This window comes from Panthera tigris, chromosome A2 (genome assembly GCF_018350195.1).
Source record: "Panthera tigris isolate Pti1 chromosome A2, P.tigris_Pti1_mat1.1, whole genome shotgun sequence".
Classification (NCBI taxonomy): domain Eukaryota; kingdom Metazoa; phylum Chordata; class Mammalia; order Carnivora; family Felidae; genus Panthera; species Panthera tigris.
Genome location: NC_056661.1, coordinates 56,390,922 through 56,404,645, shown reverse-complemented (window position 1 = coordinate 56,404,645; position 13,724 = coordinate 56,390,922). Strand labels below are relative to the sequence as shown.

The window sequence follows — 13,724 nt, the reverse complement described above, 5'->3', positions numbered from 1 at the left end:
AAGAACCCTGGATCTTGTGGGAGCAGGGGCTGGAGAAGGACCCTTTCACCAGGCAAACCTGCCAGAGGAGCAAGCGTGTCTCCCCCCACAGCACGTAACAGACATGCCAGCACCCAGGGCCAGGAGCTATACACGATCACGGGCTCCTCTCCTCCGTCACTTGGCAACAGGGGTGGGCTCTGCAGGGGACACGTGACACAGAGCCTTGAGGCCAAATGACCGTAAGGGTCAGAAGAAGAATGTGAGCCGGGTGTTCCCAGACTTGGCCAAGTGGCTACAGTAGAAGAGGAGCATTCCAGACCAACAGCTGCATGAGCCAAAGCCTGGGACTTCTGCTAGAAGGCAGACTGATTTTCCCTGGAGTGCAGGGGGTGAAGAGGCAGGTAAAACGCTGCCTTCCTTTGCAAACCTTCACTAGGCAGCTGCCAGACTGGGGCTAGGCATGCTGGGCAGACACCTGTGGGGACTCTGACAGTCTTTGCTCCTGCCCGGCAGGCCAGCCCGGCTGACCCTCCCTCACTCAAGGGAGAGGTTGGTGAACAGCCAGCAGGCCCTGGGAGCCTGACAGGGGCCAGGAGCAGCTCACCATCAACAGTCACCTGGAATTAGGCCCTCCCCTCCCACCCCCAAGGCCACCCTACTTACATTTGTCCAGCTGGGACAGGGTGAAGAGATTCTGGTAATAAGCTTCGGCACAGAATATGTTAGCCAGGAGAACCTGCCAGAACCAAGGTTAAAGAGTTGACATAGAGACCTAGAGATGACATAGGGCACCCCCTTTCTGGTGTGTGAGCTTTAAGGAACTCCATCAGCCAAACTAAGCAGCTTGGCTGGGGTCAAAAGGCCTTGCTCAGGAGCCAGAGTCATTATTCTAATTCCAGCCCTGACCCAACTAGTTAGCTAATTATGCGACACTCTGAGCCTTAGTTTCCTCTGTGGCAGGAAGGCCATCATAATCCTAGTGCCCACAGGCTATTGTGGGACAATGCACACAGCAGGTGCTCAGTTACGGCATCCGGCCCCTCGGGCAGGGTAAGGAAGGCAGCCAGAGGAGGGCACAGCTTTGGGACCCTCCTCACTCACCCACTCCTCTTCCCTCAGGTAGGAAGACAAAAGGGAGTAGCCCTGTGTCCTGAGCAGCACAGACCTCCTCCTCAGAGCTGACCGCCAGTGCGGGCCATGGCCACAACTCAGCAAACGAGCAGCCTCCTGGACCAGTACCGGGCTGAGGCCTTTGACCTGCCCAGTCCCTCGCTCCCGAGACTCCTTGACTGGGTCATGCGGCTCGCTGACCCCCTCCTCCAACCACTGGCCTCATTAAAGTTCAGAGGATAAAGCGGGCAGGGAGACTCACCTCATGGTCGTGGTTGGGGAGCCCCACTCGGATGGAGCGGCTGGCCCGCGACAGCACCGCCGTCATGCCGTACAGGTTGATGAGGATGTTGGCCACCCGCTTCAGGATCATCTGCTCCTCCACGATGGTCTGGGAGCACAGAGCCCAGGGTGGAGGCTCGCTGCCCACGCCCTCCCTCCCCGGGCACATCTTCACCCACCTCCAGGCCTCAATTCATGCCTAACACGGCCTCTCCCTTTGGGTTGGGGGAGGCTGGCTCACTGGATGCCCGGTTTTCCCTTCTGTTTCGGTTTGGGCAGGGGTCAAGGTAAGACCAGGTCCCAGGAAACTGAGACACAGGCTGGTGCTTACTGTGCTTCATGTCACCGGGAGCAGCAACGGCCCTAGATTTGGGCTCCAAGGAGCCTCTCTCTGCCTGGAAGGCACCCACCCAAGTGGCCCCTGGCACAGCCAGCCCCACCCCATGCCTCCATGGTGACCAAGATTTCTTTCTAGGCCTGGTCCCAAAGGTGGACACTTCAGACAGCCCATCTCCCTGGCTCCCAAGTCGGAGGGGGCCTGCCCTCCCCAGACCTGGCAGGGGCCCAGGTACCTTGCCAAAGCGGAGCAGTAATGTCTCCACAGTGCGGCCAAAGTAATACACGTTCTCCTCGAGCTTGCTGGCGCTGTCCTAGTATGTCAGAGGAGTGTCAGAGGAGTGACTGCTCAGCGTCCCCTCCCCATGGTGCCCATCCTACCCAGACACGGCACGGCTGGGGCTCTGGGGCCCAGGCTCTGCTACCAGGCAGGGGCCATCTTCCCCAATGCCCTGGGCACAGCCCTCTGGAAAGGGACATCCCCCGGAAGGGCACCCAGATGGGGGGTATGCCAGCTGTGCCCACTCACCGCGACACTGGGGTGCACAGCTCCCAGCTTCCCTGTCAGCCCCATGTTCACGGTTCGGCCCACGGAGTCTCGAAGCTTCTGGCTGATGGTCTCAATGACAGTGCTCACATTGCCCCGTTTAAGCTCACTGCAGAAAGCCCATGGCCCCACGAACTCAGGCCCCACTGCTGGTTTCCACTGCCCAGCAACAGGGTCCCTAGTGGCACACCAGAACTGCAGGGCACCTCTTCCCTAGGACTATCCAACACATTAAAGGGACCTACTCAAGACCTACGTGCTGCCTGCCCTGGCCTGGGCCTGCTGCACGCGTGTCAGAGAGCAGCTGGTCCTTCTGAGTGGAGCCACACGAGTTCTCTCCACAAGTAGCAGTCACAGCCGGCCCCCAGGTGCTCTCGGGTTAAGGAGTCTGCAAATAGTCTCAGCAACCCGTATGGGGTTCCAGCAGTGATTTCTAATTGCTCCGAGCCCATGACAGGGGTCCAGGGGAGCCATGAGGGAGAGAAGGAAGTGGTCTCCTCTTAGCCTGGGAGCCCAGCACCTGAGGGGTACCTCTCAGTCCCTAGGTTCTGAGAACACAGCTCCCTGTAGTGTGGGAGGCAGGAGCTGCCAGTGGAGGCGGCCCGTGACTTCCTGAGGCAGCGGACCCTCCCGTCACTTGCAGGTGCAGGCCAAGCTCTGGAGTACAGCTTTTAATTTCAAGGCTCCTGTCCCCTTCCCTCCCTCCAGCCAGCCTGTGACTGAGCTGAGCACTGCATGGCTTCACTGGGACAGGGCGGCCTCCCTCCTCCAGCTGCCCTGGGATGGGCTTCTGATGGGCAGGTGGGACCCGAGGAGCAGACAGTGGGGCTGGCACCTACTTGATCCTTGCGGTCAGGATGCGACCGGCGTGCTGCAGGCCTGTCAGGGCAATGTACATCCGGAGAATCTCGTTGGTTCCCTGTGGCCAGCAGTATGGAGGTCAGAGGCTGCCCCCTCGGGATGGCCTTGCCTATGCTGTGTACGTGACTGGGTAGGTCACACCACTGCCTACCTGTGCTACAGAAGCTGCTGTTTTTGGAAGCGACCTCAAAAAGGGAGCAGGGCTGTGACCTGAGGGTCAGGGCAACATGCTGGCTACCACCTCCATGGGGAGGAGTTGCGGGCTGACCAGAGAACCATGGCCTCCCTAGGGACCTACCAATTCTCTATGACCAACTGCACAGGAGTCATTCCTTTCTCCAAGCCTCTACTTCGGCTTCTTTATGAGAGAAGCCACTTTCCCCGGTGGGGAGGGATGCTGATGCCCAGGGCGCAGCAAGTGCTGTGCGGGCACCACCAGATTCCTCGGGGCAGCCTCTGACTGTGCCCGGGTTCCAGGTGTCAGTACCTGCTGCTGTGCCCACGCACACCACTTACTCCCTGGGATTATCTCAGGGAGCCAGTGGGGCTGTGGGTCACACACACAGCCAGCATGGGGCACTGAGCGCTACAGCCGGGCTGAGCCATGGACGGAAGACTCGCATGGGAGAGGAAGGAGAGCTTGGAGGACTGCAGGCCGAGCCATGCCCCGTCTCGCAGTCTAGACTAGAGCATTTGCTTCGCACCGAGGGGTCCGTGCCCCTCAGAGCTTCTGCCCCACCCAGTCACACAGGATTGAATTCAACCAGGCTGAGGGAATGGGGCCTCGGAAGAAGCATTCCTGGGGCAGCAGGGATGTGACGCATCCCCGTGCCCTTGGGACTCGTGACTTCAGGCTGGTCACATCCTGTGTATCCACTAAGAAAGAGGACCACAGGGGCTGGGATGTGGAGAGCATGCCCTGAGGCCTTCCCCTGAGTTGGTAGCCCAGGAGCAGGGCCCCACCTGCACATGGTCTGAAGGTAGCCCTTCAGAAACCACACCAGTTGCTCAGGCTCCGAGCCTGGTCCATGGGCCTGCCTCTCTTACAGCCTGCGTGCATCCTGAAATCCCATCCATCTCCACAGCCTCTGGACTCAACCTCTCTCTTCTGCTGCGTGCACCCGGCCTCTGGTCTCACCTCTGCAACCCACCCCCTGATGTCAGCCCCAGGGAATCTCCCACAATGGGAATGTACCCGAGTCACTCCCTGCTCAGAAACCTCTGACGGCTTCCAGCACCTTCACAGTAACATCCAGACTCTGCTTATTGGCCACGGTCCTCCACAGCCTGGCTACTTGCCTCTCCTTCTTCTCTACCCTCTGCCCCAGCTCCCCCCAACCAGGACTGTCCGCTGCTCCCACAAAGGTTTGCTTACTCTACCTAGTGCTGGCAGGCAAGGCCCTGTCTGGGCCTGGCATACTTCATCTCCTCTGCTTGGCCCAAACCACCCTCCCGTAGGCCAGGCCCAAGTTGTTTCTGCCGCCAGGGGCCCAGTGCACTTGCTTCCTGAGACTCCAGCTGCTCTAGGAGGAGGAGCACCTCAGGCCCTCACTGCACTAGTCTGGCCGTGCAGTCAGACCATGAGCTCCCCGAGAGCTTCTCGGCGGCCCCCACGTCCCCTTTCCTTATCCCCCCCACTCGGCCTCTCCCCACTCACTGAAGTCCCTCTTTAGGCTTGTGAGCCCATGGAAGGGGGCAGTAATTAGAGAGGGAGCGGTCAGGACTGGGGAAGCCCATGGAGAGGACCCTCAGCTGCCTCAATACCCAGAGAAGGAAACCCAGACCCAGAGAGAGCCCTGGAGGCAGAACCAGGCCCTCCCATGAGACCTCTGCTTGTCTCAACATAGCGAACGGAAGCGGCAGGCTCGGAAGAGGCCCTTGCTTGGCCCCTCGGCCTCCCCTCCACGCCTGGGGAAGAGGCTCCGTGAGGAGGGACAAACGAGAGCGCTCACGGTGGGTGGTGGGGGGCGGAGTGGTGGGCACTCACCTCGAAGATGAGCAGGATGCGGGTGTCACGCAGCATGCGCTCGTACGGGTAGTCCCTCATGTAGCCTGAGCCCCCGAGGATCTGCAGCGCCTCGCTCACACACTGCCAGGCACACTCTGAGCTGAACACCTGCCACAGACCCAGGACACGGTCAGCATGGGGGCGGCAGGGCCGAGTCCCTTCCAAGAGGGGGTCTTAGCCAGGGTGGGGTGACTGGGCACGGAGAACTGGTCTCTAGGATGAGACCGACCCTGTAGCAGCCCCGATGCAATCTCCCGGGGAGGCCTCAGGCAAGTCCTTTGCTTCCTGGACCACAATGACCAGCTCTGGCCCCCCACCCACCGTGACTCCTCCTACCTCTGAGGCTTCCTAACAGTGGAAGGGGCCACTCTACACCTTCCACAGAGGAATCTCCTGTCCTCCTCCACGAGGCCCGACCCTGCCTGCCCAGGCCCTTTCACCCACAGCTTGCCCCTCTGCACGCGAGCTGCTTGGCCCGACACCTGGCTGTGGGTGACACAAAGACACATCTGTCCTCACGTGAGCACCGGACAGCAGAGTCACTGTCCTCGGCTGGGAGCTCAGCCTCTGGGCAGAGGCTGCATCCAGGGGCCGTCCCTGTGTCTGGCTGTCGGTGAAGGATAAGGGGGCACAGTGAATGCAAAGTGCCTGGCACAGAGACCTACTGACGGTGCCTCTAAAGCGCCTCGAGACACTGCAGGGTCTCTCCTCTGAGCTCCTCTCACCACTTCTCCTGAACCAGGGATGCCTCTTTTATACTGGAGCTTAAAAAAAAAGACACTCCTCACCGCCCCCCTCCCCAAAATGAAGGTACTGAAAACTCTAGTATTTACCCAAAAACAGGAAGGCTGAACGCTCACAACAAAAGTCCTAAGAAAGCTTGGCTGCTGTTTTACACTGACGTGAAATTACATACATGGCCTAGATTTTTCTCCATCTGCTACAGATCGGAGACAACTTGGCACAAACTGTGCTCAGGAGACACTGACCTGTCCTAGAAACGGACTCAACTGGGCACTGTTCTTTGCTGCTTCTCCTATGCTATCCTGGTCTCTCCATGTGCGTCCTAGGGCTGTACCTGGCACATGGTGGGGACACCACGGATACTGGGTCGATGATAAACTGGCCTATCAGCTAAAGAGAAGAGGAAGGTGGCAGGCAACACTGGGTCTGAAAGGCCACAGCTAAGGAGCTGTTCTTGCTCTCTCCCGGGCTGTGCGGGGATTACCTTCACCATGGCAGCCTCAATGGAGCAGTCAGGAAACCCTGGTCGGTCCAGCATCCCTGCGGTGAGGTAGGCCATACTTTCCATTACATAAGCCTTCTGAGCCATCAGGGCAAACTTTTCCTGGGGTGTTCAGAAAAAAACACAATCAAGAAACAATTTGCACGTGCTGAGACCCAGATGTGCCAGCCAGCAGAGAAGGCAATGAAGGCCAAAGCCTAGGTGCCCAAGAGAACCAAGCCCCGGCATCCCGAACAGGGAGGCACGTTATCTCGCGGTCTTCCGAACCGCTGCACGAGAGTCCCCAGTACAGACCACAAAAGCATACGTGTAACGCCCACACGTGAAATCAACACGTGCAGCACCCACAACCTTCAGTACCTGAATTAATCCAAATTCGCTGAGGTTCTTGTTGAACTGTTTCCTTGTGCAGGCATATTCGGCAGTCATTTCTGGAGAAGAGCAGAGTCATCACAAACCATTTTCTGGCTATCCTAGAATGATCTCCTAAGGCTATCATCACATCCCTGCGAACACTCAGGCAGGAACTATGAGAAGCAGGTCGGCTGAGACCAAACGCCCTGCAAGATGGCGCTGCCCCTTCCTAGTGTATCTGGTCGGAGGAGCGGCTGTCCACTCTCCGGGTGCCTCAGCAGTGGACAGGGGCACAAGCAAAGAGTTTAGAGTCGGGCCCGACCCTGGCGCTTTTCCTTACCAGACAGTAGGCCGGGCCAAGCAGCCAACATCCCTGAGCAACACTACCGGCCTCCTAGCATGGCTGCCAAGGTTATCAGAGAGGAAGGTGTAAGGCACCTAGCAAGAGCCAGGGCCCCAGAAGCACCCCGACAAGAGGAGCAGGCTCACGCCTGTCCCAGCCGGCCCTCAGCAGAGCGGGAGGGCAGCCTGTTTTGTGTATAGCTGTGAACAGGCGCCCAGCTCTGAGGTCACCTGAGAGGACACGGCAGCCTCTCAGCAGTCGGCAGCAAAGGCCAGCCCCGCCCCCTGCGGTGTTCTCTGAACATTTCACAGGCATGATCCAACCACGGTCTGGCCCCCATGATGGGTTCAGGAGGTAGACAGGCACCCACATTCACACATTCCTTCGGGCCTCGGGATCGCAAGAGTCTACATCCTTTGGAGACAGGCAAACCATGAGCGCCCCCACGAAGCTCTTGCTTCCTCATGCTTCTTGAGTTTTCCCGACGGGGAAGAGGAAGCAGAGGCCCAGACGGCTTCAGGGGTCTTGGCAGCTCAGCAAAGTGAGATGAGCCCGGAGCTTGGAGTCTGACAGGGTCAGATTTTGGCCCAGGTGAGGGGCCTCGGGCAAATGAGTGATCCTTTCTGAGTCTCAGGCTCCTCATCTATGAAATGGAGAGAAGAGCCTAAAACAAAGCCTCTCTGTCCCCCACCTGGCCCTGCACTCTGAGGAACTTCACAAGCACTCTACCAGCCTCCAGGTAACCCTCAGCTCTGTGCCTTTCCCTTCAGTCACTTCCACAAAGCTGACATCCTTGCCCAACAAAATCCTACAGGGTTAAGTTCGCTGACAAAAACTTCTAGGTTTCAGGTACGCTAATGGAAAAAACAAAGGCAACATCCCGAAACCAAGTGATAGGAGTCCCACTCCTCACCCACTGAGTCACTACAAAATGGGCATCTTGTGAGAAACAGCACTAATGTGCTGCTCACATCTGGATGTTTGCTAAGTAGCTCTGTTCTTAGTGGTCAGGGTAGCAACCCCTCTTGACCTCTGGCAGACTACACCGGCTGCCCCGATCCTTTGTAAGTAAAACAGAGGAGTGTGAAATGGGAACATTAGCCACCTGGGCGCAGACTGACTACGACTTTTGGTCTAAACCAAAGCCCGCATCTTAACCTGCAGCTGGGCTGTCTGTCCAGTGGCCTGGCTCAGCACCGGCCTGCTGCGAGGACGTGGCAGAGCCTCCGGGATGGAGTGGGGGCCGCAGGAGCAAGGTTGTGCCACAAAAGGCTCCTGCCCCCAATGTACCTACCGATCAGTTTCTTGAGCATCCCAGCCACAATGCTGCCCATGCTGAACCGCCCACTGTTGAGGATGTTCATGGCCACCTGCAGGGAGAGTGGGGGTGGCTCACTGGGACTGCACTGCCCAAGTGTCCTGCTCACCCCTGCTGTACTAGGAAAAGCCCAAGGGCCAGACTGCAGCACTGCTTGTCTATTTTTACCAGGTTTCATGAAGACAAAAGGCAAGTCGGTACAGAATTCTGTAGCAGCATCTGGGAAAGTTAATTGTTCTGCCAATCCCTACCAGGCTGGGAGAGAGTGTAGTCCCCACACGTTACAACAAGGTAACTCAATCACAAACATCCTTGGAGTCACCCCCTGATAAAGGAACTGAACATTATTCCAGAACAGGACAATTCTTAGTCCTCAGAGGAGAGGAGCAGAAACTAAGACCTACCAGGTACCCCTGCAAGCTACTTGGACTTTCCCACCACTACTGAGAAATAGTAGTGACCTGCCACGCCCCTACCATGCCTGTGATGCCTCAGAGGCAGGCTGGGGCTGAGGGCAGAAGGAGTCTGTGAACACCACAGTTTTCTTAAAAGCTCAACTTCAAGCGTATTACAGCTTTTGACTGAACGCTTATAGAGGACTTGGATGAATAAATCATGCAGCTGAATCTGAATTTATGATTACTTGTTAACCTGAACAGGAGAATCTCAAAGCAGACTTTGTGAGGTTGGCAACAACTGCTGGGAGGGGCGAGTGCGGTTCCCACGGGAATGCAGGAACAAGGCCCAGCCCTGGGTGCTGGATGGAGGAGAGGGTGCCGTTATGCGCCACCACAGTGTGACAGACACCCAGATCCTGCCCTGCTTCCTCCTGGGCCACCTCTGGCCTCAGACTCCCTGAGTCTCGGGCCGTGGGTGTGCGCCAGTCTAGACCTGCCAGGACTACGATGAGGACGCGAACGCCCCACCTTCATTCCCTCTGCCCACACAGGCTTGCGAAAGCCGGCTCACGGTTTTACGAATGAAATCCGTTTCGTGGCCTCTTCAGAGTTTATTCTTAACCTCATTAAAAAAATTGATTTTGAAGGAAAAAAAGATTTGAGACGAGGTCTCATTCCCCAGAGGACCAACGACCTAACAGATTTCACCCTTTCTCAAGAGGGGCTCCCAAGCTCAAGTGTCAATCCTACTTAACCCCAGGATCCCCCCGCTGCCCGTGCAGCCCCAGAATGCTGCAACAGCATCCCTACTGCAGACCTCTCTGTCCATAATTTCTAAGCTGCATTCTACATCGCGGCCTGCCCACGAGCAAGACACATACTCCGCGCTTTCAACAGCCCCTGCCCGACCGTTCACTGCCTCCATGCCTCAAAGATCTGACCATGGACAAAACCTCTGACTGTCCACAGGAAGAGGCTTACTTTTCTCCCACATCAGCCAGGCAATGTTCCCCTGGCCTTTGCTCATTCTGTGGTCTCTGGAATCACTCACTGTTTAGCGTTTAGGCTAACTGGCAAGTAATCCTACTAATAACAAAGAGAGGGCTTTGGAAATCTTTCTTTTGTATATTAAAACAATTGTTTTTTTCATCTACCACGATGGGAACAATGTGTTAATGCAGTGTGGAAAGGACTAGGGCAAGGGGCACTCCCACACGCCGCTGGTGGGTGGGCGCTGGCCCAACTCCCCACACAGCTTGGCAGCAGGGGCCACGAACTAAAAATGTTAGTGCTCTCCGACCTGGCAAGTCTCCTGCTGAATGTTTAAACTCAGGACAAGTGTGTACAGCTACAAGCAAGGACATACACCACACAATCTGGTTCTGAGCAGGGAAGGTGTGTGAACAGTACCGCGTGCCCGATCTCAGGGACTGGGAACATCAAAGGTGCGGTCCCAAAGATATTCTGCACCGTGAAATATTAGCAACATATATTCACTGGCACGAAGACAAGACTGGAATTCTTGGTGAGCGAAAAACTGCGGGCTGTATTACACAAATGGTGTTACCAAATATTTACGAGATGGATGTTCTTTAAAAAGATCAAAATCTAGGAAGATAAGCACCCAAACTGAATGATGAATATCAACTCTCTTGGAGTCAACCTTCAGTAATTTCATCTTTCCCATCTACATTCTCTTACCTGTACAGAACATCCGGGATAAACATACCATCGTGTGCATACAACTGTTCCCTTTTTGTCTGCCCACCTCTAAAGTCCTCTGGTAGACATTTACCGGGCAGCCTTGGGCCAGGAGCTTTGGCTAATGGCACACATCAGATTCTTGTAACACCCAGAAAGGGAGAAAGGTACTGCTGTGATCCCCGCTTCATAGCCAAGGTGGGTGGGGCTCCCCAGGGCAAAGATGCTTGCCCGGGTCACCCATGAAATTAGGGCAGGGCAACAGTAAAGACAAATAGCCCAGTATAAAACTGTGTAAAGGAGGGGCGCCTGGCTGGCTCATGTGGTGGAGAGTGCAACTCTTGATCTGAGGGTGGTGAGTCTGAGTCCCATGTTGGGTGCAGAGATTAGTATTGGTGAGGATGTGGAGAAAATGGACCTCTTTACATCGCTGCTGGCAACGTAACATGGTGCAGCCACTGGAAAACAGTCTGCAGTTCCTCAAAAAGTTAAACATATAGTCACCACGTGGCCAGCAATGTTGCTTCTAGGTATATACCTAAAAGAACTGAAAACACATTGTTCACGCAAAGACTTATACGTGCATGTTCACAGCAGCATTATTGACGATAGTCTAAGAGTGGAAACAGTGCAAATGCCCGTGAGCTGATGAATGGATTAGCAAGTGTGGTGTATCCACACGATGAGTATTATTCAGCCACAGAAAGGAATGACACGTGCCACAAGGTAGGTGAACCTCGAAAACATTCTGCTGTGTGAAGAGAGGCCAGACACAAAAGATCACATAAGGATTCCGCACATGCGACGTTTAAAATAGGCAAATCCACAGAAACAGAAAAATAGCGACGCCAAAGATGGTGAGAGGAGCAATGAGAAGGTGTGGCATTTTTGGAGTGATGAAAATGTTCCAGAATTAGACCATGGGGATGGCTATACAACATAGTGAATATATTAAAAAAACACCCATGTGTACATCTGAAAACGGTAAATTTACGTTATGTGAGTCATATCAATTAAAAACAATACTAAATCTGACTCCAAGAAAAATGAGGGCAGGGACTCAGGACCCAGGGTTGTGCATTCAGAGAACTGGAGCTTCTTCAACGCCCACTGGCCTGCTTTCTTACCCTCGCTGGAGAGAGGACTCCTAACCCTCCTCAAGGCAAACAAAGCCTTGCAGAGGAAGGAGATGGAGTTCCAACTACACACTCCCTCTTCTGGGAACCAACTCTTCTCCACTCCGATTTCCCAGTGGAGAATTATGCAGTCACCTGGCAAGTGCACTGGTCGGCCACAAACAGGGACGGTACAGGAAACTGGGGGGCCAACAAGCTAAACCGTGAAACCGCACCCTCCCAGGGCCTGCTCTAACCACGCACCTTAAACCCGCCTCCGACTTCTCCAAGGACATTCTCGACCGGCACCCTGGTGTTTTCAAAATGGACCTCACAAGCTGAAAAAGATGAAATTGCAGGCTTTACTTGACAAATGCGAACCATTCTGCACTTGACCCATAGGCACAAATTCATTCACTCATTCATTCTCCAGCTATGACAGGACAGTACAGAAAGACAAGGGTTTTGTCCACGTGGAGCTCATACTTTGCTAGGAACATGCTGGTGTTGTAAGTGCTACAGAGGAAATACATAGAGCACGGTGGGGACGCCTGGGTGGCTCAGTCCGTTAAGCATCAGACTCTTGGTTTCAGCTTGGGTCCTGACCTCACAGTTTGGGAGTTCAAGCTCTGCATTGGGCTCTGAGCTGACAGCATACAGCCTGCTTGGGATCCTCGCTCCCTCCCCACCCCTCTCTCTGCCCCTCCTCTGCTCGTGCTCTCTCTCTAAAAAACTTAAAAAAATGTTTTAAAAAAATAGAGCATGGTGACAAAATCAGAGGTTGGAGAGGAGGTGAATAATATTTTTGACGAGGGCTTACATCAGGATTTTCTAAGCTGACATTCAGCAGAAGTGTGAAGGAGGAACAAGAGCCAAAGGCGGAACAATGAAAGTGGACAGCACAGCCTTTGTAAGGTCCCTGTATCTCATGGGAGTACGGGTCCCACTTAGCTTGGATGCAGCCACACCCTACGCTGTGACTCTGTGGAAGCGGACTGCGCTTCCCCGTTAGCTGTCGCCAGGGACACACAGCTGACCCGACATGAGCCGAGGCCTTAGGTGTGAGCCAGCTTGGCCCCCAGGGGCCGTGATCTGCTGTGAGGAACACATGCCCCAACATGGCACGCACACGGCAGACACATGGCAGACGGGGAGCCAAACCACAGGCTGAAGCAGGCTGAGTGAGAGGACGGCTCGCTCTGTCAGCTCAGTGCTGGGGTGGCTTCTCACAAAGGTGACGATGGTGACGGAGGACGAGCAGACCTTGAAGTGAGGAAGCACTTGGGTGTGCAGAAGCAGAAAGCCAAGGTCAAGGTGACAGAGGCAGGCAGAGAAGGGAAAGCATGGCAGTGGTGACGACAGAGGCAGGACAGAACAGGGGCTTTTGACCCATGTTTTCTGTAGCAGCGTGCTTTTGCACGTTGTCACATAAACACTGCAACTCCCAGCGACTTAACACTGGAAGAAAGGGAGACTCGGGACAAAGAAGGTCATGGCTCAAGAGCAGCCACATAGCAGGCAAGTCAAGTGTGGGCAACTGGGTCCACTAACCTTTTATTCTACTATTCCAACAGCCTGGTCGTGAAATACAATGAAATCTCCACCTCTCTGGCCGCCGGGTCCTAGCTTACCACCTTGGCTGCGGGGCCAGGCGCTTGTCCCAGTGGCTCGAATTCCTTCACCAAGCTGTGGAGTGTGGGAAGGACTCTGCCTCCCTCTCTGACCTCAACTTGTGTCACTCACTCCACTCTTGCAGGGCTACTGCATGGTCCCAGGGGCACCACCTACCCTGAGTTCAGTGTGGACACTGCCCAAGCAGTGTGCAGGCCTGCCACCCTGCTCCCTCCCCTGTCAGGGCCCCCTTTCCCTCACCAGCACGCCAAGCTCTTTACCTTGGGCCTTTGGGCGCGCTCCTTTCCCTCTGGGAACATGGCAGGAGCTAACGCTGTCCTGCTTTCGTGTGCACTAAGCATCGTACAGACGTTGTAACACTTCTTTCCCGTGTCACATTACTAGGTAGGTTCTGTTATCACCTCTTTCCTTTAGGTGAGGAAACGGAGGCATGGGAAAGTAAGCTAGCTGGTTCAAGGTCACAGTGTTTCTAGGTGGTGGAGTCCGGTTAG

At 55.3% G+C, this 13,724-nt stretch overlaps 2 protein-coding genes across 4 annotated transcripts in view; one reads left to right on the top strand and one right to left on the bottom strand.

The window, feature by feature from the left end:
* Positions 1-2,008, top strand: part of CFAP92 (cilia and flagella associated protein 92 (putative)) — an 82,434-nt gene extending 80,426 nt beyond the window's left edge. The window contains exon 16 of one of the 2 annotated variants that reach the window (XM_042979623.1): positions 1,106-2,008. In XM_042979623.1, the coding sequence (XP_042835557.1) occupies positions 1,106-1,164 (59 nt within the window). In that variant the 3' untranslated portion in view covers positions 1,165-2,008. Of the gene's footprint in view, positions 1-1,101 lie in introns of both variants that reach the window. The other variant, XM_042979624.1, reaches the window with a different exon arrangement.
* ACAD9 (acyl-CoA dehydrogenase family member 9) overlaps positions 1-13,724 on the bottom strand; it is a 42,866-nt gene that overhangs the window by 774 nt on the left and 28,368 nt on the right. For both annotated transcript variants that reach the window (XM_042979627.1, XM_042979628.1), the window contains 10 exons: positions 11,866-11,939; positions 8,364-8,439; positions 6,733-6,803; positions 6,355-6,474; positions 5,106-5,234; positions 3,097-3,176; positions 2,240-2,366; positions 1,947-2,024; positions 1,355-1,483; positions 646-718 (listed from right to left, as the gene is read on the bottom strand). In XM_042979627.1, coding sequence (XP_042835561.1) covers positions 646-718; positions 1,355-1,483; positions 1,947-2,024; positions 2,240-2,366; positions 3,097-3,176; positions 5,106-5,234; positions 6,355-6,474; positions 6,733-6,803; positions 8,364-8,439; positions 11,866-11,939 — 957 coding nt within the window. The remainder of the gene's footprint in view (positions 1-645; positions 719-1,354; positions 1,484-1,946; positions 2,025-2,239; positions 2,367-3,096; positions 3,177-5,105; positions 5,235-6,354; positions 6,475-6,732; positions 6,804-8,363; positions 8,440-11,865; positions 11,940-13,724) is intronic.